This window comes from Pelobates fuscus, chromosome 2, assembly GCF_036172605.1.
Source record: "Pelobates fuscus isolate aPelFus1 chromosome 2, aPelFus1.pri, whole genome shotgun sequence".
NCBI lineage: Eukaryota > Metazoa > Chordata > Amphibia > Anura > Pelobatidae > Pelobates > Pelobates fuscus.
In genome coordinates this window covers 149,807,132-149,833,187 of record NC_086318.1, presented here as the reverse complement: position 1 = coordinate 149,833,187, position 26,056 = coordinate 149,807,132, and the positions used below count along the sequence as shown (strand labels likewise).

The 26,056-nt window shown below is 41.6% G+C and overlaps 1 protein-coding gene across 1 annotated transcript in view; it reads right to left on the bottom strand.

Annotated features, from left to right (window-relative positions):
* Positions 1-26,056, bottom strand: part of MUC4 (mucin 4, cell surface associated) — a 49,202-nt gene that overhangs the window by 7,187 nt on the left and 15,959 nt on the right. Inside the window, exons 12-22 of the mRNA XM_063441717.1 lie at positions 25,083-25,259; positions 23,309-23,410; positions 21,113-21,352; positions 20,283-20,420; positions 18,730-18,908; positions 16,845-17,004; positions 15,304-15,402; positions 5,840-6,049; positions 5,261-5,337; positions 651-712; positions 334-509 (exon numbers count right to left, since the gene is read on the bottom strand). Coding sequence (XP_063297787.1) covers positions 334-509; positions 651-712; positions 5,261-5,337; positions 5,840-6,049; positions 15,304-15,402; positions 16,845-17,004; positions 18,730-18,908; positions 20,283-20,420; positions 21,113-21,352; positions 23,309-23,410; positions 25,083-25,259 — 1,620 coding nt within the window. The remainder of the gene's footprint in view (positions 1-333; positions 510-650; positions 713-5,260; positions 5,338-5,839; positions 6,050-15,303; positions 15,403-16,844; positions 17,005-18,729; positions 18,909-20,282; positions 20,421-21,112; positions 21,353-23,308; positions 23,411-25,082; positions 25,260-26,056) is intronic.

The window sequence follows — 26,056 nt, the reverse complement described above, 5'->3', positions numbered from 1 at the left end:
GTTGGGAGACCTGCTATAATGTAGTAAAAATCACACAAAAAAATGAATATATATTAGTTGGAGTCTGATTAATTTACGTCTTTGTGTTTGAGACAGCTTACCATAGTCTGACCACTTAAATTGACATGTGCGCAAAAGTAACTATTTTGCGTCTATATTGCAAATACAGAGAATATGCACTGTTCTGTTTTTTTAAAGTAGATGGCTGTCAATATCTTCAGGTAACCTCGTAAATGCAGAAATGCTCTTGATTATTGCAGCTTACGTAACTCATTTCTGGAATACTGATTTTTTATTACAGAACGTTCATTTATATTACATTTTCAAACTTACATTTGAAACCATCTTCAACACTTATCACTGTCAAGTTTGATGTTGCCCGTTTTGTTATACCCAGTCGAGTCCTAAGCGTTGATACTAGCTCATTATTCAGAAACTGTATAATTGTTAAGTTCGCGACATACATAAATTGAGCCGTGACGTTGGAAATAAAAAAGTCAGACTCGTTCCTAGACAGAGAAAAAAAAAAATGTCAAAGGGATCCTAAACTAGGCAGTCCAAATCAATGACAATGGGATACAACATAACTCAGGAAATTGATTTTATGTTTTATGGCAATATTATTTATGTATTTATCAGAGTTTACTTACCATGGGGATAGGAAACCAGTAGCATTTTTATATTGAGGTATGAAGCTCAATACTTCATTAACCTACAAAAAGGGTATACAAATGGTTAAATATCTATTAATGACACATGCATTTAAAGGTATGTAAAGCCTTCATATAATATCATCTGTAGATTATTATTTTGAATCCCTATATAATGTACTAATATCATACTATGAGTAACAGCAGTAAACTCTTAAAATGGCTAGGTATATTAAACCAGGTAAACGTGCTTTATATAAATATTTATGTAAAGTTAAAAACATTGACAATATTGAAGGAACAGCACCATTGAAATATCCAAAATGTATGATTTGTATTCTTACACGGTAGGGTTGGATCAAAATGTGTCCTTCCTGAGTCTAAGAACACCCAAGCCCCACTCACGTAAAACTCACCTCTTGATGCTTTACCCATACAAAGGACATCCTACCCACAATATAATACAACAACATAAAAAAAAGTCCTCTGTCTTCCAATTCATATATCAATTCCATTGCTGCACCCTCCTTGGTCAATTTACATTCCTGAACAGAAACTAACCTTGTCATCTAATTGAACTGGTTAAAATGCATGGAGTCTCCTGACAAAGTCCCAAAATTCAGTGTTAAAACATTTTCAAGAATTTTAACACTAAATAAGGGTCCCTGGCCACCTGAGCCTGGATCCTACTGTAGGTATGACTAGGGCAGAGATTACACACTACATTCTAAACTTACCAGTTTGTACCTGCATAGGCGCTGTGAAAGACCTAAAGCAGTCAGGTGATATTCTCAGCCAATCAAATTCACCCATTGCCTTCTCCAAGCAGCCAATTCATCATGCCAATTCATCCCAAATGTAATTGTCCCTAATGCATTCCATATGCCATATTCCTCAATTCTTCTCCTATGCTACCAACAACGGTTAAGTTAGCCTATATATCTCCTATCTCTAGATTCCACACAGGGAAGGCTTGTATATAGGGGCAGTCCCCCACCAGTTTTTATGTCGGAAAACAAATTATTTACATTAGCTAGAAACACTAAGAGTCTTTTACTGGAGTGGAGGATGTGGCAGAACCAGACACCTATTCGTATTCAAGACTAGTCTGTTCGGGAACCTCAAATTGCCGAACCAACTCAAAGATATATTGTTCGTCTTTTGAACAATATACCGAACATTGAGTCCACCCAGGGGAGACGTGTGCCTCCAATTGACGGTATTCACACTTAGAAACTGCAAGGTTCTAAGTGGTTGGATTGGTGGCCGTCGTTCGTATGACCGAACACGTGGCGACGGTCATCTTTGTTCACAAACAGACAGCGGGGCTTGGTCGTCAAGTGCATGGAACTATAATTGGACACTCGATGGCGCAAACACGTTGAACTACCATCCCTTCGTGAGTTTGTTTCCTTTCACCTATAAAGGACGGCATTCGTATAAAATAAACTACCGAACACAGGGCACATGACCCCCTGTTACACTAACAGTTCCCTTCGTTATTTTGAAGGATCACTATAGGGTCAGGAACACTAACATGTATTCTATAGTTTTAAAACCACCATCTAGCCCCCCTGGGCCCCTCAAGCCTCCATAAATATTGCAAAATCTTACTGTATTCAAGCCTGAAGCTATAGATCTGCATGCTGTTTGCCTCAGAAAAACAATCTGTCTGCTGACATCATCAGAAGTGGTAGCCTGATCCAATCACAATGCTTCCCCATAGGATTGTCTGAGACTGACAAGGAGGCAGATCAGGGGCAGAGCCAGCATGATTCAAACACAGCCCTGGCCAATCAGCATCTCCTCATAGAGATTAATTGAATCAATTAATCTCTATGTGGAAAGTTCAGTGTCTGCATGCAGAGGGAGGAGACACTGAATGTTTGGATGCATTTTAGGCAGTCATGACCCAGGAAGGATCTCTAACAGCCATCTGAGGAGTGGCCAGTGAAGTTATCACTAGGCTGTAATGTAAGCACTGCATTTTCTCTGAAAATACAGTATTTACAGCAAAAAGCCTGAAGGTAATGATTCTACTCACCAGAACAAGTTCAATAAGCCATTGTTGTTCTGGTGACTATAGTGTCCCTTTAATGGTGAATACTCCTGAAAGAAGACCGGTCAAAGCTTAAAACCATCTGGAACTATTTTGGGTTTTCACCTCGTGGTTGACCGGTCTAAACTAACTTCACTCGAATGGCATTCCTAATCTACCAAACGGATCTAAGTGATATCTCGACAGAGTATCTATGTACTGTATAGAATGGAGTAAAATTCTGAGGGAGGAGTCTGGCACCCCACCATTTTAAATCACCAGCTGCCACCATAACTCATGTAGTAAAATATCATGATAACTCTCCAGATGTAACCCCTAAAACTCAAAACACAATGGGTGCTATGCAGAACAGCTAATCTTCTAGACACAAATGTCAGGATAAAGGTATCATCACTAGTGACTTCACTATAAACTACAGCAACTCCTTTACAACATTATCTGTTGTTCATATATCCAACACTATAACATACAGTAGCAAGATTTATTCTGATGCTAACTACAAAAATCAGGAAACTACAATGGCTACCATTGAAACAATGAGTTACTTTCATACTTCTTGCAATGGTAGACAGGACAATATATATGAGGTCAATCGTTTTCTTAACTACACTGAACAAAATTAGTTTCCATAAGCTGATCTCAAAGATCTAAGACTTTTTCTATGTACACAAAAGGCCTATTTCTCTCAAATATTGTTCACAAATCTGTCTAAATCTGTTTTAGTGAGCAGTTCTCCTTTGCCGAGAAAATCCATCCACCTCACAGGTGTGGCATATCAAGATGCTGATTAGACAGCATGATTATTGCAAAGGTGTGCCTTAGGCTGGCCACAATAAAAGGCCACTATAAAATGTGCAGTTTTATCACACAGCACAATGCCACAGATGTCGCAAGTTTTGAGGGAGCGTGCAATTGGCATGCTGACTGCAGGAATGTCCACCAGAGCTGTGACCCATGAATTGAATGTTAATTTCTCTACCATAAGCCGTCTCCAAAGGCCTTTCAGAGAATTTGGCAGTACAGTCAACCAGCCTACACAACCGCAGACCACATGTGTGCAGTTTTACTGTATTGGGGAAGTTCCGAAAACCAATCAGTATCTGGTGTGACCACCATTGGCCTCACGCAGTGCAACACATCTCCTTCACATAGAGTTGTTCAGGTTGTTGATTGTGGCCTGTGGAATGTTGGTCAACTCCTCTTCAATGGCTGTGTGAAGTTGCTGGATATTGGCAGGACCTGAAACACGCTGTCGTATACGCCTATCCAGAGCATCCCAAACATGCTCAATGGATGACATGTCCGGTACGTATGCTGGCCATGCAAGAACTGGGATGTTTTCAACTTCCAGGAATTGTATACAGATCCTTGCAACATGGGGCAGAGCATTATCATGCTGCAACATGAGGTGATGGTCGTGGATGAATGGCACAACAATGGGCCTCAGGATCTCATCACGGTATCTCTGTGCATTCAAAATGCCATCAATAAAATGCACCTGTGTTCGTTGTCCATAACATATGCCTGCCCATACCATAACCCCACCGCCATCAAGGGCCACTCGATCCAAAACATTGACATCAGCAAACAACTCACCCACACAACGCCATACTAGCTGTCTGCCATCTGCCCTGTACAGTGAAAATCGGGATTCATCCATGAAGAGAACACCTCTCCAAAGTGCCAGACACCATCAAATGTGAGCATAACTCAAGTCGGTTATAACGACGAACTGCAGTCAGGTTGAGACCACGATGAGGATGACGAGCATGCAGATGAGCTTAGACGGTGTCTGACAGTTTGTGCAGAAATTCTTTGGTTATGCAAACCGATTGTTGCAGCAGCTGTCCGGGTGGCTGGTCTCAGACAATCTTGGAGGTGAAGATGCTGGATGTGGAGATCCTGGACTGATGTGGTTACATGTGGTCTGCGGTTGTGTAGGCTGGTTGACTGTACTGCCAAATTCTCTGAAAGGCCTTTGGAGACGGCTTATGGTAGAGAAATTAACATTCAATTCACGGGCCACAGCTATGGTGGACATTCCTGCAGTCAGCATGCCAATTGCACGCTCCCTCAAAACTTGCGACATCTGTGGCATTGTGCTGTGTGATAAAACTGCACAATTTAGAGTGGCCTTTTAGTGTGGCCAGCCTAAGGCACACGTTTGCAATAATCATGCTGACTAATCAGTATATTGATAAGCCACACCTGTGAGGTGGATGGATTATCTTGGCAAAGGAGAAGTGCTTACTAACACAGATTTAGACAGATTTGTGAACAATATTTGAGAGAAATAGGCCTTTTGTGTACATAGAAAAAGTCTTAGATCTTTGAGTTCAGCTCATGAATAATGGGGGCAAAAACAAAAGTGTTGCATTTATAATGTTGCTCAGTGTATGAATGTACACTCTAAACTGATCCTATAAACCCAACCAATAGCGCATAACTAAGAAACTGAAAATGTACAATTACTAATAGGAACACGTCTGGTTTCATGGATGTGAATGGTAAACACAAATAAAATTTGAGCAGAAACACCAAAAGTACACACCTTGCTATATGCTTCCACGTCAGTGAAATTAGCTCCAGTGTTCTTGATTGTTAAAGATATAGTTCTCATTTTTGTACCTGCAGGTAACACATTTGGAATCCATTAAAACAGATAAATATAGTCAGGGTTATGAACTAAAGTGAGAAGTGTGACTTTCAAATGTTAGGCCAAAATAGCCAAACTGGAATTGGAGTGCAGTTCATCTATTTTAGCCTTACATTTGAAAATTCACGTTAATTTCCTGACAATCCTCACTATATTGAATACAAATAGGAGTCAAAACTAAACTTTACTCTAACAAGGGATAAAGCATATTTTGCTGGGTCACTCTAACAGTTTAATTAAATTTTTAGAACATATGTGCATGTATGTGTGCGTGTGTGCACACATGTAAATCTGTGTGTATGTTAAAAGAATACAAATACATAAATTTACACATATTCACGGACTGTCATGCATAAAAACGTGCAGGTGAGAGGTTGGGTAGGACTCACAATGTAAAGATTATCTCCCATCTCAGACTTATTTTAACTTATTTAAATTTTGAGCTTTTTGAACTTAACTTATATTGTAACTTACTAGCTTTGAGCTGCGCGGGGAAATTGTTGCCAGCAATTATGCATCGATCATCAATAAATGCCGGAGGACATGTACATTTCTGGGTGCACGATGTTCCCACCCTGGTGCATGTTCCACCATTGTTGCAGTAATTTGCTTCACATTCACCACAAGTACAAACTGTTCCATTCCCTGCAAAAGGAAAACATTTATGATGCCAGTATTTCTTCCCTAGGATCAATTAATCTCATGACTAGACCATTGCTGTTAATTTCTCTGCTCTCTTGTAAAGAGACACTGCAGGCACTGTAACTGCTTTCTCTTTTTGAAGTGATTATAGTGCCTGGAGTCCCCTGGTGTAATCCCATCTTCTCTTCATTGTTAAACAGGTTTTAATGTTTTGATGATAAATACGAGTCCCCAGCAGACCATCCCCTCTGTATTGTTTGTGCTAATGAGGAAGCATTAGCCTGAGCAACAAATAATGTCTTTGATTGGCTGAGAGAGTCAATTGACTGCTTTCAGCCTATCACAGTGCCCAATGCTAGTATAATTTGTTTTGTTATAGCGAGAAGGAAGTGTGTAATAGCTGCCTTAGCCACACCTAAAGTGTGGACTGGGCTGTATGTGACCAAGGGTCCTTATTTAGAGTTAGACTCCTTGAAAATAATTTAACGATCCAGGTATAGGCGTGCGCAGCCTATTGTATAAGGGTGTGCACCCTAAAGCACAAACACACACGCCGCGTATATATATATATATATATATATATATATACATACACATACATATACATACATGTGTGTGAGGATGCTGTGTGTAGGTGATGTGTGTGTAGGTGCTGTGTGTGTGTGAAGGCGCTGTGTGTGTGTGCGGGCACTGTGTGTGAGGGTGCTGTGTGTGTGTGGGCACTGTGTGTGTGCAGGAACTGTGTGTGTGTGTGCAGGCACTGTGTGTGTGTAAGGGCGCTGTGTGTGTGGGGGCGCTGTGTGTGTAAGGGCGCTATGTGTGTAAGGGCGCTGTGTGTGTAAGGGTGCGGTGTGTGTGTGTAAGGGTGCTGTTTGTGTGTGGGTGATATTAGTGTGTGTGTATGTGTATATATGTAAGGGTGCTGTTAGTGTGTGTGAGGGTGCTGTGTGTGTGTGGGCGCTGTGTGTGTGCAGGCACTGTGTGTGTGTGCAGGCACTGTGTGTGTGTAAGGGCGCTGTGTGTGTGTGGGCGCTGTGTGTGTGCAGGCGCTATGTGTGTAAGGGCGCTGTGTGTGTAAGGGTGCGGTATGTGTGTGTAAGGGTGCTGTTTGTGTGTGGGTGATATTAGTGTGTGTGTGTATGTGTATATATGTAAGGGTGCTGTTAGTGTGTGTGAGGGTGCTGTGTGTGTAAGGGTGCTGTTAGTGTGTGATGTGTGTGTAAGGGTGCTGTGTGTGTGCTGTGTGTGTGTGTGTGCTGTGTGTGTAAGGGTGCTATTAGTGTGTGCTGTGTGTGTAAGGGTGCTGTGTGTGTGAGGGTGCTGTTAGTGTGTGTGTGCTGTGTGTGTGAGGGTGCTGTTAGTGTGTGTGTGCTGTGTGTGTGAGGGTGCTGTTAGTGTGTGTGTGCTGTGTGTGTAAGGGTGCTGTGTGTGTGAGGGTGCTTTGTGTGTGTGTGTGTGTGTGTGTGTGCTGTGTGTGTAAGGGTGCTATTAGTGTGTGCTGTGTGCGTAAAGGTGCTGTGTGTGTGAGGGTGCTGTTAGTGTGCGTGTGATCTGTGTTTAAGGGTGCTGTGCGTGTGTGTGCTGGTCTCTCTGTGCCATCTCATCTATACTGACGTCAGCACAAAGAGGAGTCAAATGCGCATGCATAGCGAGTGCAGCACACGTATTAGGCCTTCTCCATAAGAAAAGCATTGAATGAATGCTTTGCTATGGGCATTTGCAAGAAGCTGGACATCCTCATGTGTGTTGTTTTACCTAGTTAAACTCTGTAAAACCGCAGGAAGCGCCTTTAGTGGCAGTCTGGTAGACATCCACTAGAGGCAGTCTTAACCCTGCAAAGTTTTTTTTTCTCTAAAACTACAAAGTTTTACATTGCATAATTGAATGGATACTATAGGCACCAAAATAGCTTAATGTCGTTTTTCTGGTGAGTATAATCATTGCCTTCAGGCATTTTCATGCAAACACTGCCTTTTCAGAGAAAAGGCAGTGTTTACATTGCCCCTAGGAACACCTCCTTGTGGCCACTTCTCTGATGACCACTGGAGGGGCTCCCTTGCTCAGTGCTGAACAGTAGGCAGCAGTGCCGTTCAGCATCTCAACGCTCTGCATGGGGACGCTGAATTTTCCTCATAGAGATTAGTGATGTACCGAACTGTTCGCCAGCGAATAGTTCCTGGCGAACATAGCGTGTTCGCATTCGCCACGGCGGGCGAATACATGCGTGGTTCGATCCGCCCCCTATTCGTCATCATTGAGTAAACTTTGACCCTGTGCCTCACGGTCAGCAGACAGATTCCAGCAAATTAGCAGCAGACCCTCCCTTCCAGACCCTCCCACCTCCTGTACAGCATCAATTTTAGATTCATTCTGAAGCTGCATTCTTAGATAGAGGAGGGAAAGTGTAGCTGCTGCTCATTTGATAGGGAAATTGATAGCTAGGCTAGGGTATTCAGTGTCCATTACAGTCCTGAAGGACTCATCTGATCTCTGCTGCAGCACCCCAAAAAGCCCTTTTTAGGGATAAAACATCAGTCTGCTTTTTTTTGTTTTTTGTTTTTTCTGTGTAATGTAATTGCAGTTGCCTGCCTGCCAGCTTCTGTGTCAGGCTCACAGTGGATATTGTGCCCACTTGCCCAGTGCCACCACTCATATCTGGTGTCACAATAGCTTAAGCTTGCATTTAAAAACAAAACATTTTTTTCACTGTAATAGATTGAATAGCAGTAAGTTGTCTGCAAGCGTCTGGGTGTCAGGCCTTCAGCGTGTACTCTGCCAACCTCTGCCAGTCCACTTTGCCACTCATATCTGGTGTCACTATATCGTGCCTTTAAAAAGAAAAAAAGTTTTTCACTGTAAGCTAATAGCAGTCAGTGTCCTTAAAGCGGGTGTCAGGCCTTCAGCGTGTGCTCTGCCAACCTCTGCAAGTGCACTTTGCCACTCATATCTGGTGTCACTATAGCGTGCCTTTAAAAAGAAAAAAATGTTTCACTGTAAGCTAATAGCAGTCAGTGTCCTTAAAGCAGGTGTCAGGCCTTCAGCGTGTACTCTGCCATCCTCTGCAAGTGCACATTGCCACTCATATCTAATGTCACAATAACGTTGATTTAAAAACAAAAACATTTTTTTCACTGTTATAGATTGAATAGCAGTTAGTTGTCTTCAAGCGGGTGTGTCAGGCCTACAGCGTGTACTCTGCCAACCTCTGCACAGTGTCACTCATATCTGGTCGCACAGTAGCTTGCACGCATAGTACCACTAATCCCCCAAAAAATGACAGGCACAGGCAGGCCACCCGCAGGGGCCATCGTGGTCGTGGTGCTGTGATTCCCTTTTGCCCTAGAATAATGCCCAGTTTTCAGAGGCCACGTACCCTGAACTTGAAAAGTTCTGAGGACATAGTTGACTGGCTAACACAATACACCCAATCTTCTACAGCTTCCGCTCGGAACCTTGACGCATCATCCTCCTCCAGCTTAGCTTCGGGCACCTCTCAAGATACCACTCACCCGCCTGCCGCCACCACCAACACTAGCACCACAGCCGCTTCACTTGGTATGTCAGAGGAGTTATTTACACATCCGTTTGAAGAAATGAGTGATGCGCAACCATTATTGCCAGAGGATGTAGATAACAGAGATATATCTCAGGCAGGCAGCATTACACACATGGACGTACGGTGTGATGATGATGATGTTGTACCCGCTGCTGCTTCCTTTGCTGAGTTGTCAGATACAAGTGAAGCGGTTGATGATGACGATGCGTCCATGGATGTCACGTGGGTGCCCGCTCCGCAAGAAGAAGAACAGGGCGAAAGTTCAGATGGGGAGACAGAGAGGAGGAGACGAGTTGGAAGCAGGGGGAGGTCGTCGCAAGGAGCTAGTGGCACAGTCAGACAGCATGCATCGGCACCCGGGGTCAGCCCGACAGCACGCCAATCTACGCATGCTGTGTCCACCACCAGAATGCCGTCATTGCAGAGCTCAGCAGCTCAGCAGTGTGGCATTTTTTTTGTGTGTCTGTCTCTGACAACAGCAATGCCATTTGCAACCTGTGCCAAAAGAAACTGAGTCGTGGGAAGTCCAACACCCACCTAGGTACAACTGCTTTACGTAGGCACATGATCGCACATCACAAACGCCTATGGGATCAACACATGAGTACAAGCAGCACGCCTACTCTAAGCCGCCATCCTCCTCCTGGTCCAGCATCTTCAGCCACGTCAACCACTGCTGTCCTCCTTGCCCCCTCTCAAACATCCGCCACTCCGTCTCCCGCCTTGAGCAGTTCCCGCTCATCTGCCCACAGTCATGTGTCTGTCAAGGACATGTTTGAGCGTAAGAAGCCAATGTCACAAAGTCACCCCCTTGCCCAGCGTCTGACAGCTGGCTTGTCCAAACTATTAGCCCGCCAGCTTTTACCATACAAGCTGGTGGAGTCTGAGGCGTTCAAAAAATTTGTAGCTATTGGGACACCGCAGTGGAAGGTACCCGGCCGAAATTTCTTTTCACAAAAGGCAATCCCCAACCTGTACTCGATTATGCAAAAGGAAGTAATGGCATGTCTGGCACACATTGTTGGAGCAAGGGTCCATCTGACCACTGATACCTGGTCTGCAAAGCATGGTCAGGGCAGGTATATCACCTACACTGCGCATTGGGTAAACCTGCTGACGGCTGCCAAGCATGGAATGCGTGGCTCTGCAGAGGAGTTGGTGACACCGCCACGACTTGCAGGCAGGCCTGCTGCCACCTCCTCTAATCCTCCTACTCCATCCTCTTCCATAACCTCCTCGGCTGAGTCCTCTTCTGCTGCTGCGTCTTGCTCCACATCAACGGCACCCCCCCCCCCCCCCCAGCTCCCCAGGTACTATTCCACATCCCGGATACGGCAGTGTCACGCCGTCTTGGGTTTGACTTGCTTGAAAGCAGAGAGTCACACCGGACAAGCACTCCTGTCCGCCCTGAACGCACAGGTGGAAAAGTGGCTGACTCCGCAGCAACTGGATATCGGCAAAGTGGTTTGTGACAATGGAACAAATTTGTTGGCGGCATTGAAGTTGGGCAAGTTGACACATGTGCCGTGCATGGCACATGTGTGTAATCTGATCGTACAATGCTTTGTGCATAAGTACACAGGCTTACAGACGTCCTGAGGCCAGGTAGGTGTGTGGCCATTTCAGGCATTTCTACACGGCCATGGCGCACTTTGCAGATATCCAGCGGCGAAACAACATGCCAGTGAGGCGATTGATTTGCGACAGCCCGACACTTTGGAATTCAACACTCCTAATGTTCGACCGCCTGCTCCAACAAGAAAAAGCTGTTAATGAATATTCGTAAGACCGGGGTGCTAGGACAGCCTCTGGGGAGCTGGGAATTTTTTTGCCACGTTACTGGACGCTCATGTGCAATGCCTGTAGGCTCATGCGTCCTTTTGAGGAGGTGACAAACCTAGTCAGTCGAACCGAAGGTACAATCAGCGACATCATACCATTTGTTTTCTTCCTGGAGCATGCCCTGCGAAGAGTGCTGGATCAGGCCGTAGATAAGCGTGAAGAGGAAGAGGAAGAGTTGTGGTCACCATCACCACCAGAAACAGCCTTATCAGCATCGCTTGCTGGACCTGCGGCAACGCTGGAAGAGGATTGTGAGGAAGAGGAGTCAGAGGAGGAATGTGGCTTTGAGGAGGAGGAGGAAGACCAACCACAACAGGCATCCCAGGGTGCTGGTTGTCACCTATCTGGTACCCGTGGTGTTGTACGTGGCTGGGGGGAAGAACATACCCATTGAGATCACTGAGGAGGAGGAATGGGAAATGAGTAGCTCGGCATCCAACCTTGTGCAAATGGGGTCTTTCATGCTGTCGCGGCTTTTGAGGGTCCCTCGTATAAAAAGGCTGAAGGAGAACAACCTGTACTGGGTGTCCACGCTACTAGACCCCCGGTATAAGCAGAAATGTTACCGAATTACAACAAGTCGGAAAGGATGCAGCATTTGCTAAATAAATTAAAAAGTATGCTTTACACAGTGAATATGGGTGATGTTACAGCACTACGGGAATCTAACAGGGGAAGAGGTGAAAGTCATCCTCCTCCTCCAACGGCAAGGACAGGACGCTTTAAAGATGTGTTGTTGATGGAGGACATGCAGAGCTTTTTAAGTCCTACGCATCGCCACAGCCCTTCGGGATCCACCCTCAGAGAACGACTCGACCGACAGGTAGCAGACTACCTCGCCTTAACTGCAGATATCGACACTCTGAGGAGCGATGAACCCCTTGACTACTGGGTGTGCAGGCTTGACCTGTGGCCTGAGCTATCCCAATTTGCGATAGAACGTCTGGCCTGCCCCGCTACAAGTGTCCTGTCAGAAAGGACCTTCAGTGCAGCAGGAGGTATTGTCACTGAGAAGAGAAGTTGCCTAGGTCAAAAAAGTCTAGATTACCTCACCTTTATTAAGATGAATGAGGGATGGATCCCGAAGGGACTGACAGTGGGCGATACATTCGACTAAACAAGGCCTGATGAGATGAGCTGCCTTGGGCTAAAAATGGTCCACACGCTGCTGTATTTTAGCTATGAATGCCGGTTGACTTGCGTGACTTATCCGCCACCAACTAGGGTTCAAGCCGCAATGATTTAGGGCACTTTCTCCCTGGGAAACAAACATCAATTTTTATGGCCGCTGCTACAGCAGCGGCTGCAACAATACCTCATTTTTCAGGCATGTGTACATGCCTAATATTTCGGCCCTCTGGTGCTGCACTGTGGCTTCAAAAAACAAACCAAAAAAAAGGCACATAACAGGGATTAAACTGATAGGAATAGTACTACTTAACACACCACTCCTATCTGGTTGCACATTAGATTGCACGCGCAGTGCCCCAAATTTGAAGTAGGAGGACCGACCAAGCATCTTTTTCCATCTCCCGGTTCCTAAAATCGATGCCATATACACGTCCCCTGATAGGGCGCCAGCTCGTTATTCTCTTGGGCGCCAGCTCGTTATTCTCTTTTTCACTTCACTAGGGACACTTTACTGCACTATGGGCACTTAGACCCCCTCTTTGTCTTGCACACTGTTATTCCTAGCCAGCATCTGTGATGGGAAATCAGTCAGTCATCTAAACGTTTAGATTGAGCTTTAGCTTAGAACACCCTTGAATGTGTTTAAGGAGATTAGGGCTAGTTTAGAGGATTCTTCTTAGACCTCTCTGAGTCTTTATAGCCCTTCTCCCTATCCAGCATTTCTGGAAACCTGCTAAGAGAAAGGGTGGCTGTGTGTCTGTGATACATTTAACTTTATATCACCTAATTGACACTTTATCACTCCGGTCTCCATACTCTCTGCCTATACCCATCTATTTAGAGGGAATTTCCTTGCCCCTGCCACTATTATATAATAGGTAATAGTATTACCATTATTACACAATTAGCCACCATAGGGGAATGAGTATAGTATCCCTTTGTTATTTATAAATGATACAATAAAGACTTTTGTCCATTACTCAATTTACTTTAACAAAGGGTACTAACCATGGTATTAGGAAGCATTACTCTGCTTTCCCTTTCTCCCTCTATTATACACCTATGCTCACTAGGATTTGTTGGTATCACTTTATTATAGTTGTTTAACCTTTTCCTATGCCAGTTTTAGATCTCCTTCTTGGGAGATTTTTTCTTTTTTCAGTTAATTAGCATACTTTCAGGGACCCTTGGTGTTGTATGTGGCTGGGTGGAGGAAGAGACCTTCAATGACATCAGTGAGGACAAGGAACGGACATGGCTAGCTTGGTATCCAACCTTGTGCAAATGCGGAGTTTGCGGTTGTGCAAATGGACTGTTTGCGGTTGTTTGCGGTGCGTTAAACAGGGAGTTTGGTCTGTCACTGTGAAGCGGGCGTAACCCTTACACTACCTGATCGATACAACATCATACAGTAGGTCCCCCCTCATTATTTTTATGGCCCCCACCCACAGCTCACGGGTGGGGGCGGGCGGGAGGACAGTAGGTCTCCCCCATTGTGATTTATGGCCCCCACCCACCGCTCAGGGGTGGGGGCTGGGGGGGAGGAAAGTAGGTCCCCCCCCCCTTATCCTTATTTACTGAATATTCCCCTGTATAACAATGTTTGGCATTTAGTGAATATTCCCTATTCTGCTCCTTGTCAGTGTGTATCAGGGTCCCTGAGGGCAGGTGTCAATCCATATCTGCCAAGTGACCCTATGTAGGGGGAACAGTCCCTATTCTGCTCTGTGTCAGTGTGTATCATGGTCCCTGAGGACAGGTGTCAATCCATATCTGCCAAGTGACCCTATGTAGGGGGAACAGTGACTATTCAGCTCTGTGTCAGTGTGTATCAGGGATCCTTAGGATAGGTGTCAATCCATATCTGCCAAGTGACCCTATGTAGGGGGAACAGTCCCTATTCTGCTCTGTGTCAGTGTGTATCAGGGTCTCTGAGGACAGGTGTCAATCCATATGTCAAGGTGTCAATATGTCATATGTCAGGTGTCAATCCATATCCATTGTGATTTAGGAATGTTAGGTGATTTATGCCCTTTATGGATTAAAACCAGATTCTGCATCAACTGTGTAATTTTCCATGGGAGTTTTGCCATGGATCCCTCTGCCACAGTCCAGGTGTTAGTCCCCTTGAAACAACTTTTCCATCACTATTGTGTCCAGGAAGAGTCCCTGTGGGTTTTAAAATTCGCCTGCCCATTGAAGTCTATTGCGGTTCGCCCGGTTCGCCGGTTCGCGAACGTTTGCGGAAGTTCGCGTCCACCGTTCGCGAACCGAAAATTTTGTGTTCGCGACATCACTACTCATTATATGAATCACTCTCTTCTCTTATTGGAATATTGGGTCTCCATTAACATATGAACACAGCCTAAATTGTGAATATTAGGATAAAATAGGGCAAGCCAGAAAATAGCTGAATTGGAGATTTTTTTCTCCCAGTGAAAAGACTCTGGAACCCAGAAATATATAGAAAAAGAGATAGATACAAAGAGGAAAGAGAGGGCAAGAGAAAGAAAGAGATTCAAAAACACACACAGGCAAAGTGAGCTAAAAGAAAAAAAGAGTTTAACAGAGAGATACGAAGCAGTAAAGACAAAACAACATGTATTACATTATATTCATGAAACACATGTTTCTAATTAGTTTTGAATTATATTGTTAATGCTTAAACGTCTCTTTTCACATCACTGTATTCCGAAGGAAGTGTTTGTGAATGTGTATTGGTGTGAATGGATGTATATTTTAAAATTAATAACCATATCTTACTTACCAGTAAACCCCTGTTTGCAGACACAGCTATAGCTTTTATATGTGTTTGTACAATCAGCATTCGGAGAACAAGTGTTATTTTGAAGGCATTCATCTATATCTGTTAAAGCAAAGAACATATAAGTCAGCAATATATTTAGAATCCCGTGAAAGAAACTGCGAGTGTTGCAACTAAGCAGATCACACTAATTGCTGAATTTGCCTTTTGGTTATGACCAACGGCCAATGAAACACCATAACCACTACATCCTGATGACTTCAATGAACTAAGCATGGCCTATAGATATCTGCGTTCATTGGCTGAGAGCTCTCAGCTGAAGCTCTTAGCCAATGAGCATAGCCTTGCTTAGTTCAGTGGACCTAACCATATTCTCTTACAAGAATCCAGATCTAGGGCTATGCACTCAGTAGGCACCAGGTAAGTTTTCAAACCATTAAAAATGTTGGACGAATTACACTGAGATGGCACAAAGGCATTCCTGGCACCATAATTACAACAGGCTGTAGCAATTATAGTGCTTGGAGTATAGTATTATATTTTATAAGATTGTGAAACGCTTATCTAATCAATCATTCATGGATGTTTTTAGAAACAATTAGCGTTTATTCTCATATTTTGTATTTGACTTAGTATGGTCTGAAACTGAATGTTATCTGACCAAATACCACACAGGTAATCAAGAACTAGTGTCATAATGTTAGGATTTGACCACCTGTGTGGTCATTGGTCAGATAAGCCACGTTTCAGACCAAATAGCCCTTAAATGGCAGCTCCCACAGAGCAAGTTAAGTTAGGAAATGCACTACAAGGAGTTATTAGTTTACATATAAATTAAAAAATAATACGCATACAGTATGTAATTCATGAAATCTTTCTTTGAAATAAATATAAAAAATTTAACTTTTCCTTTAAAGTTACCAAAGCACCAAATATTTTTTCATCAAAGTGCCTCAATTGTTTACCATGTTTACCATGTTTTAAATACACATTTCCCAATCACAAAATATGTTTCTTAATTCCTATGATCTTACGTTTTAATGATGTGAGTAATACAACGCATGTTTACTGTATTAGGGTGCCTAGAAGGTATATACAGTGCTAGGGGCATTTCACATCTTATTTTACAAGTTTTATATTTTTCTGCAAAAACAATCAGTTTTGTATATCTTTTGGAGTATTTCTCCCTTCTGTTCCCCCCTGTTTTCTTACACTATTTGGGGTTGCTCCAATATTCTTAAAGCTGGAGAGGGATATTGTTCAGACATATCTATTCCCTATCTAGCTTTGTTTTTCTTTTCTTAGTTATATTCTACATAGGGGTTACCCCCCCCCCCCTCCCCCCATTCCCCACATTAAGTATCAGCGACCTGACATATTCTCTCTACTCTTTTTCTAACTTGTATATCTTTTGGCACAAAAATCCCATAGATGTTACATATGATACTTTAGTAGCCAAAATTAGAAAACAGCTAACGTGTCTTCATTGCAGAATATATAGTGCTATTCTTGTTAACAAGTATCTGTGCTTTTCTCTTCTTTACCTTCACAGTGCAAGCCATTACCACTCAGTCCTGCAGGGCAGGATCCACAGCCAGTTATGTTGTCACATTGCACTCCAGGGAAGCATCCTCCAGTACAGGGATTTGGAGCAGTTCTACAAAAAGTGTCTGTGTAATTGTCTGCACAAGAACAACCTGCGACCTGCATAAACATATTAAAAATGAGACTACTTCAGCTCAATTATTTAGTGTGGGTGCAGTGTTTCTGTCAGTTTTTTTTGAAACTGCAATTTTTACATTGCAAGGTTAAAGGGACACGGTAAGCACCCAGACCACTTCAGCTCATTGAAGTGGTCTGGGTGCTTTGTCCCTTTTTGCACTTAATGCTGCAATGTAAAACAGTTGTAAAAATGCTGTTCCAGAGAAGCTCTAAGTATGCGCTCTGTGGCTGTCTATCAGACAGCCACTAGAGGGCTTCCTGAATTGAAACGGACATTTGGCATCTTCGGTATCTGACGCTGAACGTCCTCACTCTCTGCATGAGGACCTCCAGCTTCAGATTTTTCAACATAGGAAAGCATTGATTGAATGCTCTCCTATTGGGAGGTCTAATGCGCGCGACATTAGAGCCTGCTCACCGTGGGATTTCAGAGGGGGCGGAGCTTTGACCCTGCGCCAAGAGACATTGGCGCTGGGATCAGAAAGTAAATAAATGGTTTTAACCCTTTATTTACTGTGAAAGAGGGCTGCGAGGGTGAGTGGAGGCAGAGGGAGCTACAGTGCTATACACCTGTCTGTGACTGTCTTTGCTAAAAGCTACTAGAGGTGCTTCCTCCTCAAATCTGAATCAAATGAATCCTGGAATCAAATGTTACTGATACTGCATTTGATTGGAGGAGCATGGTGTTTGGCCACACATGTCTGTGTTGGAGGAGATTAGAGGCAATGTCAGCTTTGATGTGGATATCACTGGAGGAGGCTCCAACAGCGTAAACTAATTACTTTGTAAATAATTAAGTTAAAGGACCACTCTAGGCACCCAGACCACTTCAGCTTAATGAAGTGGTCTGGGTGCCTGGTCCCTCTAGGATTAACCCTTTTTTTATATAAACATAGCAGTTTCTGAGAAACTGCTATGTTTATACTGAGGGTTAATCCAGCCTCCAGAGCCTCTAGTGGCTGTCTCATTGACAGCCGCTAGTGGCGCTTGCGTGCTTCTCACTGTGAAAATCAGAGTCAGAAGAAGCCAGTGTCCATAGGAAAGCATTGTAAATGCTTTCCTATGCGACAGGCTGAATGCGCGCGCGGCTCCTGCCGCACATGCGCATTCAGCCGATGACGTCGGGAGGAAGGAGGAGAAGAGAAGGAAAGCTCCTAGCCCGGCGCTGGAGAAAGGTAAGTGTTTAACCCCTTCCTCTCTCCAGAGCCCGGCGGGAGAAGGTCCGTGAGGGGGGGGGGGGCACCCTAAGGGCACTATAGTGCCAGGAAAACGAGTATGTTTTCCTGGCACTATAGTGGTCCTTTAACTTAATTTTACTGAGGAATGCTGGATGGGCAGAGCTGATAAAGCTACAACGTAAATAATGTTTGTTATTTTCAGGGCTGGATGTTCCCTTTAAACATGTATCACTGATGAATGGACTTATTTAGGGCAATCCTTTGAAGAGCCATCTACAATGTTACTCATGTAGCATGTCTGTTAACATAAAATATCATGGATATAATAAGATCCATTCTAAAAACAAGTATCTACACATTTAATGAACAACTGGTACATTTAAAAAAAAAATGTGCAAAATATAAAAAAAAATTTGACAAGCAAAAGTTAAATCACTCAACATTTGGTAAAAATGTCAAAGTTAGAGTTGAATTATAGTTCTACTAGCCTAAGGTGAATTGGATGTGCTTGTCAGCGTCTCATACTTACATAAACAGATGAAGTATTGACTCTAGATAAGTCGGTATAGACACATTGAGTCTTAAGGCGACAGTCACATAGATAGAAATTAAGCTTTATTGAGGAGGAGAGATTCTGAGAGTCTGTAGCTATAAGCCACATTGTGAAACCATCAGCACTAGATGGAAGCCAGGTCAGAAGTCCATCAGCTATAGAACGAGAAAAGAAAAGTTAGCATTATCTAACCAAGGCTTTGGTTTAATATTGTTGGATAAGTTTTTTTTAAATAATTTAAAAATTTTTGGATACATTTTTCAAATTATTTTTTTCAAAATAGTAAAAGATCAAAAAAATTATCATATATTAAAAAGTATATCAACATAACAAAAATATCAAAATACTTTACATTTTTTATATTTTTTAATAATATTAAACCATTTGAACAGCTTCTCCAAAAATATTATTGAGGGCCAAGAAGTTTTAAACATCGAAAGCTATATCAATCATGTGAATTGCTAACACAAAATGTTTGTTTAATGTATGAGTAAATTACATAATCATGTACTTGTTAAGCATAGAAAATATGGATTTATATGTAAATGTCAGCCATGTAAATACAAAACTGAGAAGGAAATGTTAATTATATTATATTTACAGAAATGTTAATATTTGCAATTGATAGCACTCAGTATATGATGTTGTTCTGCGTGATACAATAATGGAGGACTTTGATTCCCATTTATTTCACTAGCAGTATGTTTTAATGTGAAATCTTAAAAATTAAAGGCAACTGTGCTCTAATAATTTTTTCCTTTCTCCTTTTTGTCGCTCTTAAACACATCACGCAATCATATGGAACCATACGTTCTAGAAGTCAGACAGCATTGAGATCTGAGATCTGTGCAGGCCATGGGCGCATACATAAACCAGTCATCTTCATGGAACCACCTTGAGATGAACAGTAGCTTTTTACATGTTATCCTGCTGTAACTATTTATTTGCAAATGGGTTGAAAATGGCTGTAAAGAAATGGTGTTGCTCTGCAACAATGTTTTGGTATACTGTAGCATTAAGATTTATCACCCTAGGCAAATTTTGCCTAATCTAAAACTTTACTCTCAAATTCTTGCTAATAAACAACAGCAGTAGAGCTGCTGTTTATTAGAAGGATAAAAGCATTGCACATGTAAAAATACCTAAATGCATACCAATGTGTTACTTAAGTATTTGTGCGCTCATTGCACAATATATATTTTTTTTCTTTTGAACTATTATCTGTCATTCTCTATTAATGCTATGAACTGCCAGATCTGTCTCAGATATGCTAGAACCACTGCATCCAGGACCAGCAGTCATGCAATAATCAAATTCACTTAAACCATGCATCTTCCTCATTTTGTTAAACAACAAAACATGTTAACCATTTTTATATGCTGGTTGGATTAAGCTCATGTTTAAATTTGGGGTTAAAAGCAGACATAAGTAACTAAATTGCCAAAGAGTGTAAATGTATACTTATGTGATATACAGACACATGCAGACAGAGATACATAGTCAAAACAATCTGAATGTGAAACACTTACAAGTCAAATTAACATCTTTATAAGACACATCAGTAATGAAGTTGACTCCAGCCACGTTAGCACTGAATTGTGCTTGGGTTTTCTCCCCGATGAAACTTAGAATGGTGGCATTGCCATTAATGACCGGTGGATTGGAGTCTGGAAAACACAAAATAAACTTCTTACACCACAGAGCATATGTAACATGAATTGCTCGAATATACTCTTACACACACATGCACACACACACACACACAGCAACATCATTTACATATCCCTCGTGTTACACACACACTGTCACATAACTGACACATCACTAACAAATCACTAACACAAACACTCAGACACACATTGACATAATGGAAAATGTGTGCCATGCAGGTAAAAAAAATAGAATTTATTTCCCCTCTATACCTCTGTCTAGAGCTCTGTAGCAATATCTGCCGTCAGGCTTTGAAATTAAAGGGATACTATAGTCACAAGAACAACCACAGCTTAATGTAGTGGTTCTGGTGTCTATAGCGTGTCCCTGACACTGTTTTTCCAGAAAAAAACCTCCCATAGGAAAGAATTATGTGAGTTCAATGCAATTTTCACACTGAGAATCGCGGAAGCAGCCTCTAGTGGCTGTCAGGGAGAATAACCCTGGAATAACCCTGCAATGTAAACATAGCAGTTTCTCTGAAACTGCTATGTTTTCAGCTGCAGGATTAAAACCTGGGGGACCTGGCACCCAGACCACTTCATTGAGCTGAAGGGGTTTGGGTGCCTATAGTGGTCCTTTAAGTGTAATTAGCATTTCAGATTAAGCAGAATTAAAAACATTATTTAATAACAAGTATGGTACTTACTTAGAGTGGTGTTGGCTTCTTTAAATGCCTGAGCCGTGGTGAGAGTAGCTAAGCCTATGGAAGTATCATTGGTGGAGAGAGCATCAAATAAGCATTCCGTGTTGTTGCCACAAAGGATGAGCAATGAGGCATACTTTTCAGAATTCTGATTTTTCAAATCGCTCAAGAAGAGAGGTGTAAAAGTGTTTGCACTCCTTGCTGTTGCACTCACTTTGCTAAACAAACTTTCAGTGACTTCCCCTTTGAAATAAAAACAAACAAACATGTTTTCGGACAGATGTAACCATTGCTTGCCTCAAGTTTCTTAAAACAGAGCATTTTACGATGTGAATGGAGCAAAAAACAGCAGAGAACGTCACGGTTTCACCCCATCGGGATGAAGCATCTTTGGTCCAGTGGAAGACATTTTTCTTTTAGCATGAAGCTAAACATCATTACATTTCTGTTGAAATGCTAAATTGACAAAACCTCCTAAATTATTTATGTAAACTCTGAAAACACAGTTGTACATGATCTATAAACCCTATGTTAATTTTTAGAAAAAAATGAATCTATCTAGGAGAAAGAATGAATCCATGAATCAGTCAGCCTGTCTGCCTATCCATCCGTCCATCCATTTAATAGTTGTGGTGGAAATAAAGCATAATAAAAAAGTACCCACTGATTTAAGCAAATTCTTTATATGTTCCATTGCTTTCATCAGTTTTAATCTCTCCACAACTTTAATAAGGCATATTTTTTGCATTTTAAATATACATACATAAGATCTTTCTTGGGAACATACCAGGCTTTGCTCCAGAGGCTCTTTAAGGTCTTGTTGCCAGGTCTACAAAGCCAATGTAACATCTAGTAAGAGGAGAGGTACCATACTTTAAGTAATGGTTCCCCACCTGCTTTGGGTGTAACATATTACTTTGGCCCAAACTTGCTTATGAACTCTATCAGAAACAGTAACGTAGGTGTCACAGGGGATTTAATTACAATGTTTCACTTTACTGCAGCTTTACGGTAAAGTGACATGGCTTAATGATGCTACAGATGCATCTCAGAAAACTGTAGTTTTTAGCCTTACGTTCTTCTTCAAATAAAACTGGAAAAGCTGGAAGTTACAGATTTTATATGCTCTGTACATGTTAATACTGTAACTGGTTTTACCTTTGACTTGCATTTGCTGGCTTTTGGAACTTTATGCTTTGTCTGTATTTCTGTACATAGTTTGCATTTATATGTTCACGTTATACTTACATATATTTGGTTACATGAAACACAATAAAGACTACCTTTGTACTGACATTGGCCACCCAAGGCTGGCCAAAGACATTGTGCTGCCTGGGTCCAAGGATGGAATGTTGCTGTGTGTGTGTATGTGTGTGTGTGTGGTGTGTGTAGAGTGTTTGTATAGTGTATGCAGTCTGTGTGTGTCTAGTGGATGCAGTGTGTGGTGGAGGATGCAGTGTGTATAGTGGACACAGTGCCTGTGTTTATGTAGTGGATGCAGTGTGTGTAGTGGATCTAATATCTGTGTTTTTTGTAGTGGATGCAGTGTGGGTAGTGGATGCAGTGTCTGTATAGTGGATGCAGAGTCAGTGTAATGCATGCTGCGTGTGTGTGTTTGTGGTGTTGAATACGGTCTGTGAAGTGTGAGCTATTTTTAAAAATTGATAATTATGTTATTCCCCCTTCCCTGCCTCTTACTTGTAGACAGGGAGAAGGGACACTAGATTCCCTGGTAATCCGTGGCACAGCATGCTTGCACATTGAAGATGGGGCCCAGGAGTCTCATTTTATACCTCAAACAGCATCAGGTCCTTTCCTTTTCTCACTAGCCACGAGAGTATGGCCACAGGTTGCCATGGCGGAAGCTGGCCTCATCTTCGATGTACAACCTAGCAGGGGCACCGAACTGCATATATATATAGCAAGACTCACTATATATATGTAAATATGCGGCCTGGGCCCCATACAGCAGGCTACTTAGAGTGTACAGAGGCGCAAAATGCTACCCCTGTCAAATTGCTGCCTGGGACCATGGCCCCATTATTACCAATGCATGGGCCAGCCATGTTGGCACCTGTATTATTATATGTTATTTAAAATTCAATGTAGAAAATCTTGGCAGATTACAATAAGAGTGTAACATCAAAATATATACGTCTAATATTATATAGGTAGCAGTCTAATCGTTGTGAAACTTACATGTCATCCCATATCTAAATATTTCTTCCTCTGTGCTTTGGCTGGAAATTACTGTTCCATTTGGACTAGTGAATTCATCAGTCTTGTCATTGTTCCACGTTCCTAAAAAGGAAAAAAGGAAATTATTGGTTATTTACCCCCTTTTAAAGTTAAGATATTTCAACCTGGAATTTAACATGTATATTTTTAGGATCCTTACCATTACCATATATAACCTATCTATCATTTTGAAGGTAACACATAGTTAGTTAAAGAAAAAAACAGACAATTATTTGTTACATACCGATCATCCCACTTCTATGAAACCCCTAAATAAGCTTGGGTGCAACTTGTATGATCTTATGAGATCAAACTTAATAGGTTCCATTTTACTCCAAGTTCTAACACTGCAAACTGTGAAATGGCTTAAGGTAATGAATATTTAAGCTAGGCTTTTTAGAAATAGGTAACTTCGAGGGCATACGATATAAATTGTTCTAGACTGGCAGGTGTATGAACATTTACATTTGAACATAAGGTCTGACTTTAAAAAAAAAAAACCTATCTATACATTCCAGGCATTTAGATGCTCTACGCCATCCTGAAAATAGCGGTCTTGAAAGCTCTTAGGACAGCATGGATTGTCCTTTCATTTTGGTGCAAGCATAGTTAACCCCCACCGGGGAGGCTCAGGTATCAACCCATATCTAGGATTCCTATCTGTCAGCTGTGCCCATATTTAGTGACTGCAGACTGACAGGTGAGCTGTTTACAACACTCAAAGTGAGCTCTGTATATGGCCCTTTAAATCCATTGAAATATTCAGCAGCAGTGATTATCAGCATTCAAGGTTAGGTTAGCTAGGCAACCTTTGGCACTCTAGTTGATGCAGACTACATCGTCCATGATGATTTGCCAGTATTATGACTGTAAGAGCATTATGGGAGATGTAGTTCAAAACATCTGGAGTGCCAAAGGCTGTCTATCCCTGGTCTATGGTAACAGTTAATGGTTGGTTAGGGTAAATGTTGGCTTATGGATAGAGTAGAGTTATGGTTAGGAGTACAGTTAGGTATTTTAGAGTTAGTGTAAGCATGGGCTTAGTGGTGGGTTCGGTGTAGGGTTAGGGTTACAGTTTGTATCATGTAGCATTAACTACAAAACAATATTTTATATCCTAAACATATGAGGCATTCAACAATCAGGACTGATATATGAATCTATTTTTAGGGATATTTACCAAAGTGAGAATTAAAAGTGAATTTCAAATTTAAGTCCAATGTAGCCAAACTGAGAGCATAGATGACTTGGAAAATGTTTTCAAGTCTGGCTAATTTAACCTTAGATTGGAAATTCACTTGAAATTCACTTCACTTTAGTTACTTTTCTTTAGTGGCACTTGATACATAAAACATATTATAAGAAAGACTGTAAAAAAAAAGTCCCCAAATTTACAATTTTGTAACATTTTATTTATACTTAATGTTGTGTTAGGTATAGGATATTAAAAGAAAGCTATTTCTGTCCTTTAAAATCAAACATGTAGGGTGCACTTAAAGAGAAATCCTTAAATTACAGTGGAACAAACACACAATTGCTGCCATTTTATAGATGTACACATTAGCATTTTTTTTTACATTGTATGTTTTTTGCATTTTATTTGTTTTACATGTTATTTGAAATGTGCTAGTAAACACCTAAATCAGCAAATGTAAACATTCTGAGAATATGAATCAGTCGTCATACTGTTTTTTTTGGCCAAGCAATTTGAAATATCTGGAGAAGGAATACCTACCCATCAAGCCTTTGGTTTTGTTTAAAAATTGGTTTGGTAGATTAGTAATGGCATTCATCATTCCAAAGCTAGCTGACACAGTCACAGTTAAAAGGCCTTCAAAATTTGTGTGGACTGAGTGGCTGTCCTTCATCAGGAAGACACCTGATGTGTCATTGTTCATATCTCCCTGCAAATCTGGAAATGACAATTGTAGATAAGTGCATGTCTGTGATTTTATTTTTACAAATACATTTCAGTTATATATTTATTTATTTATTGCAGCCTATTGAGTATGTCTGTCACTTGTCATTGTCATTCACAGTGAACAAACAAAACATAACAAAAAGTCTCTTTAAGATACTCGTAGGTTTGGGAAATAAACACTGTAGCACCAGGTGTTTCTTCTGATTGACTCAATGCATGGGCGCACATCACTGTAAACCCTGTTAATGTGTAAACTTTACCTTCTATATTATAATACTCACTATATTATCAAACGTATATACATCAAATTACAAGTAAATGTCTCTTAGGGTAATATTGGTCTAGTATGGACATTCTCTTTTAAGCAGTTAGTTTGTGAGTGCAATAAAAAAAGATAAGAAATAAAGGAGAGAGTGGCGCTTTTAAAGTAAGCAGTCTGGTGCAGCTAAAAATTACCCAAGTGTAATGTCACTCTTTACACTTAAACATTTGATAAAATTGGAAACAAGTAAGGCGATTTGCGCACACAGAAAGAGATATTTTGGTTTACATTACACTCAATATTTCTTTGGTCACCAATATATAAAATTTCTTTCACCTATATTAAATAGGTTCAAAAAGATTCACCACACTTCCCACGTTTAACCCCTTAAGGACCAAACATTTGGAATAAGAAGGGAATCATGACATGTCACACATGTCATGTGTCCTTAAGGGGTTAAAGGGACACTATAGTCACCTGAACAACTTTAGCTTAATGAAGCAGTTTTGGTGCATAGAACATGTCC